The 18,208-nt window shown below is 41.8% G+C and overlaps 1 protein-coding gene across 1 annotated transcript in view; it reads right to left on the bottom strand.

The window, feature by feature from the left end:
• The window catches only part of LOC120880392 (membrane cofactor protein-like), a 59,130-nt gene extending 47,951 nt beyond the window's left edge, over positions 1–11,179 (bottom strand). Inside the window, exons 1-3 of the mRNA XM_040263724.1 lie at positions 11,047–11,179; positions 1,963–2,148; positions 1,524–1,623 (exon numbers count right to left, since the gene is read on the bottom strand). Of these exons, the coding sequence (XP_040119658.1) occupies positions 1,524–1,623; positions 1,963–2,148; positions 11,047–11,167 (407 nt within the window). The 5' untranslated portion in view covers positions 11,168–11,179. The remainder of the gene's footprint in view (positions 1–1,523; positions 1,624–1,962; positions 2,149–11,046) is intronic.
• Positions 11,180–18,208: the final 7,029 nt, after the last annotated feature.

The following is an 18,208-nucleotide window of genomic DNA, read 5'->3' as shown; positions in this document are numbered from 1 at the left end:
AAATAAACCTATCTGAGGAGGCAAAAATCCTATACTCTGAAAACTATAAGATACTGATGAAAGGAACTGAAGATGACTCAATGGATGGAAAGATATTGGAGATAGATGGAACGATATTCTGTGTTCTTGGATTTGGAGAATCAGTATTGTCAAAATGACTATACTACCCAAGACAATCTATAGATTCAATGCAATCCCTACCAAATTACCAATGGCACTTTTCACAGAACTAGAGTAAAAAATGTTTTAAGTTGTATGGAAACACAAAAGACCCCTAATAGCCAAAACAATCTTGAGAAGGAAGAATGGAACTGGAGGAATCATGGTCCCTGACTTCAAACCTTACTATAATGCTACAGTCTTCAAAACAGTATGGTACTGGCAGAAAAGGGGACGCATAGAACCATAGAACAGGATAGAAAGCCCATCAATAAACTCATGCACTGATAACTAATCTAGAACAAAGGAGGCAAGAATAGACAATGGAGATAAGGCAGTCTTTTCAATAAACGGTGCTGGGAAAACTAGACAGCTATATGTGAAAAGAATGAAACATTCTTTTACACCATATAGAACATAGAACATTCTTTTACACCATATACAAATAAATACAAAACTAAACTCAAAATGGATTAAAGACCTAAATGTAAGACTTGATATCATAAAACTCTTCAAGGAGAACATAGGCAGAACACTCTTTAACATAAATTGTGGCAATATTTTTTTAGGTACATCTCCTAGAGTAATGGAAATAAAAACAAAAATAAAAAACTGGGATCTAACTAAATGGGAAGCCCTTTTGCACGGCAAAGGAAATCATAAATAAAGGAAATCTATGGACTGGGAGAAAATATTTATAAATGATGATACCAAGAAGGGATTAATTTCCAATATATGGAGTTCACACAGCTTAATACCAAAAACAACAACAACATAATCAAAAAATGAGCAGAAGGACCAGACAGACATTTTTCCAAAGAAGCATACAAGTGTCTTTTTCAGGCACATGAAAAAAAATGCTAAATATTGCTAATTATTAGAGAAATGCAAATCAAAACTACAATGAGATAGTACCTTATACCTGTCAGAATGGCCATCATTTAAATGTCTACCAATAATAAATGCTGGAAAGGGTGTGGAGAAAAAGGAGCCCTCCTACACTGTTGATATCAGTCATTTCTGTGAGCCCTCCTTCAACTTTGAGAATGGCCATTTTAAACAGGTGTACTTTGTAGTTAAGGATAAAGCTATCATGATTATTACATTTTTGCCACATCCAATAGGCTTATTCTCACATATAATAAGTATATAATCTTGCTTTTCTTTCATTTAAATTTCTTTCTATTAATTACACAGTTTTTCAGTGTAACTTATCATTTCAGGATAACACATCATTTCAAGTGCAACTTACCACCTAGAAAGAAAAGTGAAATCAATTTTAAGGCAATGATCAAGTTGAGAAGCAAAGAAAAATGAAATTCACAATGTTTACCTTATTTCTTTCTAAAGAGTAACTTACTTACCCCTCATTACAAGAAATGTGAGCTTCTGATTCCCACTCAAATGTGTCATTAGGGGCAACTACTTCACCATGTTTTACTTGTGGATCTGGACATGATTTTCCTAAAAGAAAATTTTCAGATTTGTTTTTTCACACCAATTTCAAAACATTTAAATCAAGATCAAAATTCTACACTGCTCTTTTCTATTGATGAAATATTATTTTCTTTATTTAATTATTATAAGGGCAAACTTGAAATTCACATTTATTGAGGGACCAATTGCCAAGAAAGATTCCCTGGAGATTTCTCAAAACCAGAAAAAATGATTGCTATCTACAACGTAGTTTCTTATGAGAAAATCATTACTGTTGTAGTGGAAAATTAACTCTTAAAATGTGTAAAAATCTCTAGAGAATGGAAAAAAAAAAAACAAGAAATAAAAATGGTTTAGTTTCCTTACTTAAACATGCTTCTTCAATACGGCTCCAAGAGCCATTAGGTTCACAAGTAGCTGAGAGGAGATAAGGCCATACATAAAAGTATCCTCGGTAACACTCATAGTCTATTCTGTCCCCAGGATAATAACGGTGTTTAATGACACCCTTAAGCTTCATACTGTCCAATACTGGTGGATCAATGCAGCGTACTAGGAATAAGAGAATAAAAACAGAAAATTAGGAATTTAATCTTTCCCATCAGCCATTGTGGCATAGCAGCAAGCAGGCAGTACAGAATAAGTAGAAAGTTTCTTTGCAAGATTTTAAATGATTTTATCCATGGTTTTATCCAAGCGATGGTAGTAGTGGAGAATGTGTCTTGCTTACTAAAAATAAATCCTATTAACTTTTAATTTGTTGAGGAATAAGCTAAACTGTCATTCAACAGTAAATTCAAGGACACAAAATCTATCTTTTGGGTATTAAATATATATATTCTCATGGGCTTCCCAGGTGGTGCTAGTGGTAAAGAATTCGCTTGCCAACGCAGGAGACATAAGAGACATGGGTTCAATCCCTAGGTTGGGAATATCCCCTGAAGGAGGGCATGGCAACATACTAAAGCGTTCTTGCCTGGAGAATCCCATGGACAGAGGAGCCTGGCTGGCTACAGTCCAGCAGGTCACAAAAAGTCAGACATGACTAAAGTGACTTAGTAGAGCACAGCACATGTTTCCTTACATATTTTTTGCCTAAATTTATTTCAAAACTCATCTCTCATCTTAAAAGTTCTTTTATAGTCTATAACACTCTGCTCAGATTACTCTTCCATAGTTTGGAACACAAGCATATGATCACTTGTCAATTCAGATGCAGTTTCCTCTCAGAAGGCAAGGTTCTAGAGGGAAGGGATCATATGCTTTCTTTTTCTACTACACTCTGTACACACTGGGTGCTCAAGACTTGCTGTAGTAAGAAGAGATTATTAAATAAGCATTGTGGATTTCAGAGATCAAAATAGATGTGGACTATGTATTTCAAAATATGACTTCACTTTATATATTAGGTTGATACAAAAGTAATTGTGGCTTCAGACTGAATTTTAAATCATTGTAACTAGGCTCAAATACATCTTTATTAATCAAAATAGATTCCATTACAATTAACACATTTTTGCCAATGAGAAATAAGTTTGTTGATTCTGGTAGCATAAAAATTCATGCTTTGGAATTTGAAGAACTCTTGGAAACCATTTTCTACCTCTTGCTTTTTGTGGAAGCGTTTTCCTCACAAAAAGTTGTCAAGACACTTGGAGAAGTGGTTGTTGGTTGGTGAGAGGTCAGGTGAATATGGAGGATGGGGCAAAATATCTTACCCCAATTTGATCAACTTTTGAAGCGTTGGTTGTGGGATGTGAGTTGGGTGCTGTTGTGGAAAAGAACTGGGCTCTTTCTGTTCACCAGTGCTGGCTGCAGGCGTTGCAGCTTCTGGTGCATCTCACTGATTTGCTGAGCATACTTCTCAGCTGTAATGGTTTTGTCAGGATTCAGAAAGCTATAGTGGATTAAATGGGCAGCAGACCACCAAACAGTGACCGTGACCTTTTTTTGGGGGGGTGTAAGTTTGGTTTTGGGAAGTGCTTTGGAGATTCTCGGTTCAACCCCTGAGCTGGTGGTTGTCAGCTGTCATAGAAAACCCGCTTTTCGTCGCATGTCACAATGTGGTCAAGAAATCGTGCATTGATGCTGTGTAGAATAAAAGAAAACAACACTTCAAAATGATAATTTATTTGATTTTCAGTCAGCTCATCAGACACCCATTTATCAAGCTTTTTCATCTTTTCAATTTGTTTCAAATGCTGACTGACTGTAGAATGGTCGAAACTGAGTTCTTTGACAACTTCTTGTATAATTGTAAGAGGATCAGCCTCAACTGGTCATTATCAACTTCCCATGGCCAGCCACTATGCTCCTCATCTTCAAGGTTCTTGTTTTCTTTGCAAAACTTCTTGAACTACCACTCCACTGTATGTTTGTTAGCAGTTCCAGGGCCAATTGGAGTGTTAATGTTGTAAGTTGTCTCCAATGCTTTACAACCCATTTTGAACTCAAATAAAAATTCACTCAAATTTGCTTTTTGTCTAACATCATTTTTATAGTCTCAAGTAAATACAAACTAAATATCAAGTAATACATCATTAGCAAAAAATAAGGCAAGAAATGCAATATTATACCTTAAAAATAGGTTCAGTTCAGTTCAGTTCAGTCGCTCAGCCATGTCCGACTCTGCGACCCCATGAGTCGCAGCACACCAGGCCTCCCTGTCCATCACCAACTCCCGGAGTTCACTCAAACTCACATCCATCGAGTCAGTGATGCCATCCAGCCATCTCATCCTCGGTCATCCCCTTCTTCTCCTGCCCCCAATCCCTCCCAGCATCAAAGTCTTTTCCAATGAATCAACTCTTCGCATGAGGTGGCCAAAGTACTGGAGCTTCAGCTTTAGCATCATTCCTTCCAAAGAAATCCCAGGGCTGATCTCCTTCAGAATGGACTGGTTGGATCTCCTTGCAGTCCAAGGGACTCTCAAGAGTCTTCTCCAACACCACAATTCAAAAGCATCAATTCTTTGGCGCTCAGCCTTCTTCACAGTCCAACTCTCACATCCATACATGACCACTGGAAAAACCATAGCCTTGACTAGACGGACCTTAGTCAGCAAAGTAATGTCTCTCCTTTTGAATATACTATCTAGGTTGGTCATAACTTTTCTTCCAAGGAGTAAGCGTCTTTTAATTTCATGGCTGCAATCACCATCTGCAGTGATTTTGGAGCCCCCCAAAATAAAGTCTGACACTGTTATTACATAATATAATAGGCTGCATTCAGAAAATTCCCCAGTGCTCCAAGTAAGTGACAGAAAAGTGAAATAGTACTCTGCTATGAATCAAGAGAACTGTTTACTTTCTACACACTTGCAAAAATTATGCACTCACTCTACCCACTTGCAAAAATTAAAAATAAATGTCTGACACAAGCACACACCCATACCCCTTCTCATGTAGTCCCCTCAGGAAATCACGGTCTCTGACCCAAGACATAATTCCCCCAAATCTTTTCTATTTTTAAAATTTCTTTGCTTCTTCAAAGTGAATATTCTAACACATAATCTGTCAATTTTACTTCTAAATTTCCACTCATTTATAATGTACTTTCAAAGTCATTAAGTAGCCTCCTTCTAGGTAAATTCACCCTAACACTTTCCCTCAGTAATCTTAGGTTTCCTGCCTATAACATCTGGAGCTACTGATCATTTTCCCTTTGCTCCTGCATGCCCGAAAAGCTCTTTCCCTTGATTTTCAGGAAACAAATGACCCTGATGTTCAGCCTGTCCTCTGGCTACTCTTCCTTCTTTGTCTGATTGCATTATGTGACGTTACTCGTGGGTTATTCTAGGAACGTTCCTAATTTTCATTCTGCAAATTCCCCTGGGTGAGAATACATACTCTCATGACATCATTAACACTGATGAAAGCTGCCTCCCGAACCACTCTATCCATCATAGATCTCTAGCTGGGGTGCCAAGCCTATGCATTCAGTTCCCTCCCAACACAGCTCTACTTGGAAGGTGTTGCAGTTTCTCAAATAACATAATGAAGCCAGAGTGTGGTCTCTTTTGACTCTTCATATCCAGTTTCCACAACTGAAATGCCTGTTCTCTCTCTATTTCCACCTTTGCTTCTACTAAAAATTCAAGCCACTATCATTTCTTATCTGAACTGCTGTAACAGTTTCTGAATAGGTCTCCGTACTGGTCTTGCCACCTTTCATTCAGTTCATTTACACACTGCCACCATATAATACTAATACTATGACCAGAGCTCTTCCAAGTCAGATATATTTCGGCTCCCTTATTCCCTCATGATAATGTCTAAGGTTCCTTGATACGGCTAAGAGAGCTTTAGTATCTGCTCACTCTTGCACACTCGTCTAAGCCACATTCAGTTCCACCATAGTGCCCATGAAATCACTCAGCTTCCTGTAGCACTCTGGACCTCTATGCATCATTTGGCTTCGGCTTTGAGCAGAGACCTTGCCATTCCTCCTTCAGTTTCATCTTAGATGCCTCTTCTTCCCTGAGGCTCTTAACATCTATCACTCAAACAACTGGGTCAAGCATCCTCATGGCTGCCACAATTCACTTCTTTCATAGCACTTTTCATACTGCAATTGCTCATTGCTTATACTCCCTAGGACATGGTGACCTTCCTGGGAGCCATGTCCCATTTATCTCTGCATCTCTAGTTCCTAGTGCCACAGGTGAAGACGCACTGTTATCAGTTTTACATACTTCTGATAAAATTAAAATTCTTTACTCTTCAGCCAAACTGCTCCACAAATATCTTTAAACCATCACTTTTTTTTACTGCAGTTTTTGTCTATTTCCATTTTGGGGGGGGGGTTCTTTACAAAAATTTCACTTTATCAGAATTTTTCACTTCTTTCATGTCAAAATATTTGTTTCAATATTTTATTATAAACCTATTTATATCTCTTCTATGACTAGAAATAGTATTTTAACATTATAAGTGAACTCCAAAGACTGTAGGTTATATTTTTCCTAAAGATTAGCAATGGACAATTCCAGAACATGTTTCTTATAAAAACACTGGTGACATCAATCATTTCAGAAACAGCAAATCAGGCGTTACCTGTGCCAACCATTGTTTTCGTGTTTTTTAAACTAACGTATCCTTCACAGTCTTCCTATGAATTGGGTACTACTTTCCCTTCTTTAAGATAAGCAATATGAACCATGGTAAGGTGAAGGGACTTTCCCATGAATGCATTCCTAATAGGTAGCACACCCAGGTCAGGCCAGGAATCTTGGTTCCATTACCAACACTGCTTTCCATCACTGTCAGTCATCTGAAATCCTCGAATGGTAATGACAGCGTTTGTATTTAGTGCTTAAGAAACGGTCTTATACTGAGCCTGGGGAAATTAGAGCAACCTAGTTTAGATGTGGTGCAGTGGAAAAGAATCTGCCTACAAATGCAAGAGACACCGGTTAGGTCCCTGGGTCAGAAGATCCCCTAGAGCAGGAACAGGCAACCCACTTCAGTATTCTTGCCTAGAAAATTCCACGGACAAAGGAGCCTGGCAGGCTGCAGTTCAAGGGTCACAAAAAGCCAGACACAACCGAGCACACACACACACACACACAGAGTTTAGCTGCGCATTTGCTAGAGCCCACAGAAAGTCTCACGGTGCCCAAAACAACAGGCAATAATGTCATAGTCTGATTTTTAGGATTTTAATTGTTCATTCCTAACTATCCTGTTTCTCCACAATTATTCGCTCTGTGATCTACACTGCTGCCTTCCTCTTGCCTCCCTCGCCCCACTGCTGCCACGCGAGGTAGCCAGACAGGTCACCACTGCCCTGAGCCCCGTCATCTCTCTGAGCCTTTGCTCACACTCCTTCCTCTGCTCTGAACACCTTTCTTCCTGCTCTGGAGCAACTCCTTCAGCTCTTGCCTTCCTTGGTCACTCAACATCTCCTCTAGGAAGTAGTTTCTGCTTCCTTGGGGAGGCAGTGATCAGTCCCTTCTCGTGTGTAAGCAGCTTTTTGTAGGAAAGAGCTATCTGCAGGAGGTCCCCTTTGTCTTGTCACTTGATCAAAGCTATATTTTAACTAACCTCTGGGCCAAGCATACCTTTCACGTCTTTTGATCACACAATACTCTGCCTACTGGCTCTTTTCTAAGTTCAAGAAATAGAAATGAAGAATAATTAAGAGATGGCCAGCTCTTTCCCCCAGTTTTCCCTTCAGTAATCTTGAGAGCAAACTTTGGGAGACAGAATCTAAAGAAAGAGCACAAGGGGTCAAGAAGTCTGCAGGCAATTGGAGATGTCAACAAATATGACTCCCTCTCACAGTGACTGGGCTTCCACAGTGGTGCAGTGGTGAAGAATCTGCCTGTACACATAAGAGACATGGGTTCAATCTCTGGGATCAGGAAGATTCTCCTGGAGTAGGAAATGGCAACCCACTCCAGCATTCTTGCCTCGAGAATCCCATGGACAGAGGAGCCTGGTGGGCTACAGTTCACGGGGTTGCAAAGAGTCAGACACAACTGAGCATGCACCCACATCACAATGATTAACTTTGGCGATTACTTCCCCTTTTTCCCTTTAAAAACTTCCAGGGCCAAGCAGAATCTTCAGAGTAGGTTCTGGGACAGAAGTCTTCCTTCTCCCTAGATGCCAGCCTTCTGCTTAAAGCAACCTTTCCATTCCTACCAGCACTTGTCTCTTAAGTATAGACTTTCTGAGTGGTGGGTAGTCCAACCTAAGTTCAGCAGCACTTGGACTTTCCTCTGCATGCTTATCATTACATGCTTTTATGTTTAACACATAATACAGTGGACTCCCTTCATCCCTGTGGCCAACAACATCTCACACAGCATGTCTGTCACAGTCACTCTTCAAAACACTTTGGTTTTCAAAGTATCACTACTGTTAAACAGAAATCAATGGTAAAGAATATAGTACAATAAATCCAACCATTGAAAATAATCATCTTTAAACTTTATGCACTGGGGAAGTATTTGACCACATCATTTCTTTTGCTGTCTATCTCCCAGTAGTATGGTAACCTAGCAACAGACCGATAAGGACTGTTCTTGCACTGTAATACGAAGAGTAGGAAAACTAAGAAACTATCATGTAAGCATTTACCGATCTTGGCTTCTTTCATTAGGAAGAAAGAAAAGACTTAATATGGGCAGAAGAGATCACCTATAAAAGGAAATTACAGGTTTTGGCCCAAACAACAGACCCTGCTCTGGAGGAATGAGACTGGTCCCTTCTGTGGGCTCCCGCCATTTGGCAGCCACCTCTGAGCTAGCAAGCTTTCCGGGCACAACTACTACTGCTTATTAAACCTGCTCAAGAGCCACTTCTGTGACTGTTTGCAGTATCCACATACTTCCCATGCCCAGTAGAGTGAGTTCCCATTTATACCTTATTTAAGTTTCCTACCTATCCTGATTTTACCTTTCAACCTTAAACATAACATTTTCATCCTCTTCATTTCCAGTTGGTATCTTCCCTGATATACCCTATTCATTATATCCTTTCTTTCTCTATTTTGAACAATTTTCATCATCTCATTCAACTTCTAGTCTTAAGCATATTTTAAACATCATTAAAGAATTCCTTTTAATTTCTTGTTAGCACTGCCGTTCCATCACTCACACCTCTCCTGCAGAGAAATAAACTTTTAAAATGATCTGTAACAAGCAAGACTGTAGTAGTGTGAGCCCTGAGGAGTCTACTATCAGGGGCATATACATCCTTTCTGATCCTCAGCTGCCTCTGCCTTAGCTTTTAGGCACCACAGAAAGGCCATCCTAAGTGTGGCTCTTTAGAGAACCTTCCCCTAGAAGCAAGAAAAGTTGTTCCTGGGCTCTAAGCCCCAGCTGAAAGTTACCTCTAATTTTCTAGTACTCGATAGTTATACAAGAGTGTTGACACTGAGGCAAAAAAAAAAAAAAAAAGGCATTTCAAACCAAGTGTGCCAAGAAGACAGCCAAGGTCTCTGCATTCTAGTTAAGAGAGAATGGAAAACACCACCCACAGTTTGGGTGGGTGACGACCAGTTAGCAGAGGGGTTAAACTGAAGTGTGTTCGTCCACTGGGAATGGTAGGCCAGAGAAAGTCCCTCTGAAAAGGTGACATCACAGAGCTTGAAGAATAAGAAAGAGTTAATTATGCATAAGGCAGAAGAATTTTCTAAGCCCTCTGAGGAAACAGCAAGTGCAGAAGACAAGGTGGCAGAGTCTAGCCTGTTTGTTGAGCAGAAGTCTCCCCTCCCACCAGCCCTTTGTTAAATGCCATCAGAGAACCACGCTTCTTTCCTCTTGGGCACTTCTCTTGGATTATAACATATTCGTTAGTCTTATGTGTTGGCTACCGTCTGCCACTCCCAATAAATTCTAGCAAATATTAATATTCAATTTCCTAATGTGTGCCTGGCACTGGGGGTGTAACAGCGAGCAAAACTCAGTCCCTACATATACTCACACGTGTGTGCGGGAGGGGGACAAACAGACACACAGTGAAATCAGGATAGTGAAAATGGGAATGCCGTGTTTATTGATCACAAGTGCATCCTCAGGACCTGGACAGGACCAGGCATACAGAAGACAAGTATTCGTTGAGTGAATGCTGCTAAGAAAAACTGCAGCAAACAAACTACATGAAATAGATCCTAAAAATATCCTGGACATAGAAACACATCTGTGGACAAAGACAAGGAAATATACCAAAGTATTAAAAAATGGTTGTCCTTGTTTGTTTTATACAATAACCATGTATTTTTGTACATATTTAAAGTATTTATTCGATTCACTGAAACACACAAACTTAGTGAACGGGGTCTCAGCTCTAATTTATGAGCTTTAAGGGAAAACCAGGTGAACATCATTTATAGTTCATTTCCAGGATACTCATGTTTCACTAGGTTTGACTACCAATGTGTTTTCGGTTGCTTTGGTAAGCCCCATGCAAAGCAAACAGTAAGCTTCCTAGTCCCACACTGGGCACCACTGGGTTGGTGACTTTCACAAAGCATATACAGGGGTACACTTCTCCCAGCGGGACACAACCCCCCACCCCCGCAACCACCCACGGAACACAAGACAAACCCTTCCCCTCGCAACATCCCCAGACACTTGAGCAAGCCCTCCCCACCAGCACCAGGGCCCTGCATCTGTCCTCACCAGGCTCTGTCCTGTAAACACCCTACAAGCTCTTGCCAGGGAACCAGCCTGGCAAGAGCTGGTCAACCCAGGCCGAGCCTACCATCGCGCAGCTCTCAGTGCCCCCCAAGAAGCAAGCCTTCTCCTTAGGTCCCCTCACAGCTGGACCCGGGAAACACCCGCCCCGCCCTCTACCCCAACTCCGCAGGACCCCCGGTGGATCCAGCTCCGTGTCAGCGCCCCGCGCCACCAAGCAAAGCCCCCCGCCCCCGGTTCTGGCCTGCCGGCCCCCGACCCACTCCAGTTCGCCGCCTGGGCGCACGCCGTCTCCAGGCACCTACCGGAGAATATGGGTAACGGGAGCACTAGGGTCGCCAAAAGCATCCCGACGCAGCACCAAGGGAAGAGGGGACTCTCGGGGCGAGCGGGAGGTGCCTGGCGAGGTGTGCAAGACGCTGTCATTTTCGGGACGATCAGCGGGACACCGCGGACCAACGCGGGACAGACCTCTCCGAATTGAGTTACCGCGCGCAACAATCCGCAGATTCACCCAGTCCAGTGCGGTCACGGAGGTAGGCGTGGCCTGGCCAATGGCTGGCCAATGGGCGGGCTGCAAGGCGGGGCCTCGGGCCAGGGGCGGTCCTTAGGCCGGGAGGGAAGGGGTGTGGGCATCACTTCTCCGTCTGCAGACCTAAAGGAGAAGCTCAGCGGCTCGCGGGAAATGTTCACCGCCTCTTCGGGAACACACTGTCACTGCCCTATTTAGAAAGGATGAAGGAATCAAGGGCAGGCGCGGTCATCGTTGACCCTTTTCCAGGACGCTGGACTAAATAAAAAAAATCAAGCACCTCCACCTGAAAACAGTCAGTGGATCCCTGTGGGGCAGACACCGCTCAGGACTCCACTTTGGACCTGGGGCCCTCCAGACTGTCCCGACGCCTAGGCCCTTGCTCAGTCTTTGGCATTCAGTTCAGTTCAGTTCCGTCGCTCAGTCGTGTCCGACTCTGTGAGACCCCATGAATCGCAGCACTCCAGGCCTCTCTATCCATCACCAACTCCTGGAGTTCACTCAGACTCACGTCCATCGAGTCAGTGATGCCATCCAGCCATCTCATCCTCTGTCGTCCCCTTCTCCTGCCCCCAATCCCTCCCAGCATCAGAGTCTTTTCCAGTGAGTCAACTCTTCGCATGAGGTGGCCAAAGTACTGGAGTTTCAGCTTTAGCATCATTCCTTCCAAAGAAATCCCAGGGCTGATCTCTTCGGCATTAGGCAGGCATAATTCAGGACAATAGCTGAGGTTTCCGTGGTTGACTGCTGCTGAAGCCTCTAGTGGCCCGATAGATTTCAGAATTAGGAAAAGTATGGCCATTGTTCTCCCAACAGCTAGTCAATTAGTTTCCCCTCTGCTCCCAGAAAAGGACTCCTGGGAAGGTAAATTATTTACACGGACCATTAGCATAAGAGGCCTCAACTCTATGGGGCCTCAGTCCTTGAGCAACTAAGTTTTATTGAAGGTGAAATTTACATGCGTGAAAAAGGTAAGGACAAAGATTCTGGAGAAGACTCTTGAAAGTTCCTTGGACTGCGAGGAGATCAAACCAGTCAATCCTAAACAAAATCCATCCTGAATATTCATTACAAGGACTGATGCTGAAGCTTCAATACTGTGGCCACCTGATGGGATAGCCTACTCAAGGAAAAAGCCCTGATGCTGGGAAAGATTGAGGGCAGGAGGAGAAGGGGATGACAGAGGATGAGATGGTTGGATGGCATCATCTACTCAATGGACAGGAATTTGAGCAAACTCTGGGAGATAGTGAAGGACAGGGAAGCCTGGCATACTGAAGTCCACGGGTCGCAGAGTTGGCCGTGACTGAGTAACTGAACAACAACAACAAGGATTAGATGAGGTATTTTGGATGGAGCACTTATGAACAGGATTGGGGTCACCCGAAGACTAACAATAGCACGTGCTTCCTTTTGCTTCCATTTGTAGTGTTTATTTCACACTATCCCTGAGAATTGGCAGAATGCTCTTTCCTGCTCTGCAGCTTCTAGGAGCAGCATCTATCTTTGTTTTTTTTGGCTTGCAGCTGCATCATTCTAATCTCTGCCTTTCTGGTCACAAAAATATCTCCCCATTTGTCTTTGTCTTTACTTGTATTTTCTTCTTCTTACAAGGATGTCAGTCGTATTTGCTTGGAGGTCACCATAATGACCTCATCTTAACTTGATTACATCTGGTAGACACCCTAATTCCAAATAAGGTAACACTTTTAGGTCCTGGCCATAAGGGACCCTGTTTGACACATAAGAGTTCACATTGCAATCTCTCAGATCCCTATTTTGCCATGTGTCAAATAGATTCACCCAATCCCAACATCCTCCAAAGTTTTCACTCTTTACAGCATCAACTCGAAGGCCCAAATTTTACTTAAATGTCTTCTAAATAAGTTATGAATGAGACTCAATTTCTGGACCATCCCTGGGCAAAATTTGTAGTCACGTGTGACCCTGTGAACCAGAAAACAAGTAATGTGCTTCCAAAGTACAATGTTAATATTGACATAGGATAGAAATTACCATTCATAAATGGAGAAAGAGATAAGAAAGGAGTCACAAGTATTAAACAAATTCAAAACCCACCAAGAGAAATCTCATTAGATTCAGGGAACAGAGAACACTCCTATGTGAAAGTAATGCTTCAGGTCAGCCCCTATGCAGGCAGACTCAGCTTTATGAACCACCAGGGAGGTTAGACTATTTTCTCAGCTGGAAGAAGCTCTGTTGGCCCCACCTACCAGGGCACTATCTTTGGAGACATTCCTCCTTTACCTGTATGATGCCTGTTCCTTTCAGTCCTAGCTGGAAGCATTTCTGCTAGAGTAACCTTCTTCTACAGGAGACAGGGATCAAGACCATCCCAATGGAAAAGAAATGCAAAAAAGCAAAATGGCTGTCTGGGGAGGCCTTACAAATAGCTGTGAAATGAAGAGAAGTGAAAAGCAAAGGAGAAAAGGAAAAATATAAGCATCTGAATGCAAAGTTCCAAAGAATAGCAAGAAGAGATAAGAAAGCCTTCCTCAGCGATCAATGCAAAGAAATAGAGGAAAACAACAGAATGGGAAAGACTAGAGCTCTCTTCAAGAAAATTAGAGACACCAAGGGAATATTTCATGGAATGATGGGCTCAATAAAGCACAGAAATGGTATGGGCCTAACAGAAGCAGAAGATATTAAGAAGAGGTGGCAAGAATACACAGAACTGTACAAAAAAGATCTTCAAAACCAAGATAAGCACAATGGTGTGATCACTCACCTAGAGCCAGACATCCTAGAACGTGAAGTCAAGTGGGCCTTAGAAAGCATCACTACGAACAAAGCTAGCGGAGGTGATGGAATTCCAGTTGAGCTGTTTCAAATTCTGAAAGATGATGCTGTGAAAGTGCTGCACTCAATATGCCAGCACATTTGGAAAACTCAGCAGTGGCCACAGGACTGGAAAAGGTCAGTTTTCATTCCAATTCCAAAGAAAGGCAATACCAAAGAATGCTCAAACTACCACACAACTGCACTCATCTCACATGCTAGTAAAGTAATGCTCAAAATTCTCCAAGCCAGGCTTCAGCAATACGTGAACCATGAAATTCCTGATGTTCAAGCTGGTTTTGGAAAAGGCAGAGGAACCAGAGATCAAATTGCCAACATCTGCTGGATCATGGAAAAAGCAAGAGAGTTCCAGAAAATCATCTATTTCTGCTTTATTGACTATGCCAAAGCCTTTGACAGCCTTTGATCACAATAAACTGTGGAAAATTCTTAAAGAGATGGGAATACTAGACCACCTGACTTGCCTCTTGAGAAACCTGTATGCAGGTCAGGAAGCAACAGTTAGAATTGGACATGGAAGAACAGACTGGTTCCAAATAGGAAAAGGAGTACGTCAAGGCTGTATATTGTCACCCTGCTTATTGAACTTCTATGCAGAGTACATCATGAGAAATTGTGGGATGGAAGAAACACCAGCTGGAATCAAGATTGCCGGGAGAACTATCAATAACCTCAGATATGCAGATGACACCACCCTTATGGCAGAAAGTGAAGAGGAACTGAAAAGCCTCTTGATGAAAGTGAAAGTGGAGAGTGAAAAAGTTGGCTTAAAGCTCAACATTCAGAAAACTAAGATCACGGCATCTGGTCCCATCACTTCATGGGAAATAGATGGGGAAACAGTGGAAACAGTGTCAGACTTTATTTTTGGGGCTCCAAAATCACTGCAGATGGTGACTGCAGCCATGAAATTAAAGATGCTTACTCCTTGGAAAAAAGTTATGAGCAACCTAGATAGCATATTGAAAAGCAGAGACATTACTTTACCAACAAAGGTCTGTCTAGTCAAGGCTGTGGTTTTTCCAGTGGTCATGTATGGATGTGAGAATTGGACTGTGAAGAAAGGTGAGTGCCGAAGAATTGATGCTTTTGAACTGTGGTGTTGGAGAAGACTCTTGAGAGTCCCTTGGACTGCAAGGAGATCCAACCAGTCCATTCTGAAGGAGATCAGCCCTGGGATTTCTTTGAAAGGAATGATGCTGGAGCTGAAACCAGTACTTTGGCCACCTCATGCAAAGAGTTGACTCATTGGAAAAGATTCTGAAGCTGGGAGAGATTGGGGGCAGGAGGAGAAGGGGACAACAGAGAATGAGATGGCTGGATGGCATCACTGACTCGATGGCTGTGAGTCTGAGTGAACTCCGGGAGTTGGTGATGGACAGGGAGGCCTGGCGTGCTGCGATTCATGGGGTCGCAAAGAGTCGGACACGACTGAGTGACTGAACTGAACTGAACTGAATTGAACCTTCTCAAAAACTTTGTCGGTCTCTTGTGCCCTAACACATGCCAGCTGTTAGTCGTGTGTGTACATCACACATCTTCCCTGGATAACAGCATCTCTACTTCTGGCTTAGGCTGAGACAATTGATTGGATCTTGACTCACATGTGTAACCTTGTAAGCAAAGGACTGTCCAGCCTCACTATGGGCTTGATTGGTGAGTATAGTATATGGATAGGCTAATTCATTTCAAATCATCTCACACTGGTTCCTTTTTCTTTGACAGTTCATTCTTCAATTTCCATCACATTGAATGTATTTTACTACAAGAAGCAAGAAGAAATCAGGTGTATCTTTCATAGTAGGGTTGCGAATCTTCCAAACTAAATATCCAAGTTGATCTTGGATATTTTGTGTGGTAGTTAATTTTGTGCCAACTTGGCTAGACAGTAGTACTCAGATGCTTGGTGAAATTATCAGTTAGATTTTTGTGTGAAGGCATCTTAAAGATAAGATATATACAGTTATATAACCACCCTATTATCAAGATGTAGAATATTTTCATCATCCCAAATGTTCCTTCATGCCTTTTGAAATTACTCCCTATTCCATAATTACATTATCATTTTTTAGGGTGAAAGTTTGAGTTCAATGAAAAATGAACATTTTAAATAAAACAGTAACTTTTAACTTTATTCTTCAGAAAAATAGTATTTCGAAAGCTAAAGTAAACATATAAATAGTTAAGTACCTAAAGTGAAATTAACCTTAAGTGTTCTGATTGATGACTTTTAATCACATATATACCCGTATAACTACTACCTGGAACTAAAGAGAGCAAACTTCCAGCACAACATAAGATTTCCTTTTGTCTCTTCCCATTCTGTACCACACCTTATCTCCATAGGCAACCACCCTTATGGTCAGGTTTTCCACGTTTTAAAATTCGTATCAATAATAAATTGATTAACCTAGTGAGTGTGTTTGATTTTTTTGTTTAGCATGAGAGCTGTGAGATTTTGTGAAATTGCTGTCAATAGCTATACTTCATTTTGGTTTCTAAATTAGTGAATATTAATCCATTGTATGAAAATGCTACAAACGCTCTGTCCAGTCTCCAAATGTTCGTGGGAACAATGTGGACTTTTGCCATTTATAAATAAAGCTTCCGTGAACCATGCTGTATGTGTCTTTTTATGGGCACGCACTCCTGATCCTCTGGTGAGGGAGGTTAGGGAGGACAAACTGCCAGTCCAAAATACATGAGTCAGGAGCATGAAATATTCAATGTAAAGAATATAATCATTAATTATGTAATTTTAAAAATGTTGATAGATGTAATTAGAATTATTGTGGTGATTATTTTGAAATAAACAAAATCATGGAATCACTACACTGGGTAACAGGAAGTAACAGTGTTCTTGGCCAATTGTATGTAAAAAAACAAGCACATTGAAAAAGAGATCTGATATGTGGTTATCAAGGCTAGGGCTGGGGATGGGAGAATTGGATGAAGGCAGTCAAAAGGTGTGAGATAAATTAGAACCAAGGATGTAGCGTACAATGTGGTAAATATGGTTAATATTGCTGTATCTTATGTATGAAAGTTAGTAGAACAGTAAGTCCTAAGAGTTCTCTTCACACACAAAAATATTTTTCTATCTTTAATTTTGTATTTATATGAGATGATCTGAAAGTGAAAGTCATTCAGTTGTGTCCAGCTCTTTCTAACGCCATGGACTAGACAGCCCAGGAATTCTCCAGGCCAGAATACTGGGGTGGGGAGCCTTTCCCTTCTCCAGGGAATCTTCCCAACCCAGGGATCGAACCCAGGTGTCCCGCATTGTGGGCGGTTTCTTTACCCCAGCTGAGCCACCAGGGAAGCCCAAGAATACTGGAGTGGGTAGCCTATCTCTTCTCCAGTGGATCTTCCCAACCCAGGAATTGAACCGGGGTCTCCTGCATTGCAGGGGGATTCTTTACCACCTGAGCTATCAGGGAAGCCCATATGAGATGATAGATATTCACGAAACTTGTAGTCATCATTTCAAGATACATATACATTAAACCATTATGCTCTATATATGGAATCTAGAAGGATGGAACTAACGATCCTACATACAGCAAAGGAGACACCGATGTAAAGAACAGATGTTTGGACTCAGTGGGAGAAGGCGAGGGTGGGGTGCCTTGAGAGAACAGCACTGAAATACATACGTTACCGTATGTGAAACAGACAGCCAGTGCGAGTTTGATGTATGAAGCAGGGCTCCCAAAGCCAGTGCTCTATGACAACCTGGAGGGGTAGGGTGGGGAGCGAGGTGGGAGGGGAGCTCAGGATGGAGGGGGCACGTGTATACCTATGGCCGATTCATACTGATATATGGCAAAACCCATCACAATATTGTAAGGTAATTATCCTTCAATTAAAATAAATAACATTTTAAAACAAAACAGAAAATAATTATGCTCTGTACACCTGAAACTTATGCAGTCCTGCATGTCAATTATATGTCAAAAGAGCTGGAAAAATTAATAACCATAAAATACCCATGCATAGTTAGTTCAGTTGCTCAGTCGTGTCCGACTCTTTGTGACCCCATGAATCACAGCACACCAGGCTCCCTGTCCATCACCAACTCCCATTCTGAAGGAGATCAGCCCTGGGATTTC

This window comes from Oryx dammah, unplaced genomic scaffold, assembly GCF_014754425.2.
Source record: "Oryx dammah isolate SB20612 unplaced genomic scaffold, SCBI_Odam_1.1 HiC_scaffold_21, whole genome shotgun sequence".
Lineage (NCBI taxonomy): Eukaryota > Metazoa > Chordata > Mammalia > Artiodactyla > Bovidae > Oryx > Oryx dammah.
The sequence above is the reverse complement of the archived record's forward strand: the minus strand, read 5'-3'. Positions and strand labels throughout refer to the sequence as shown.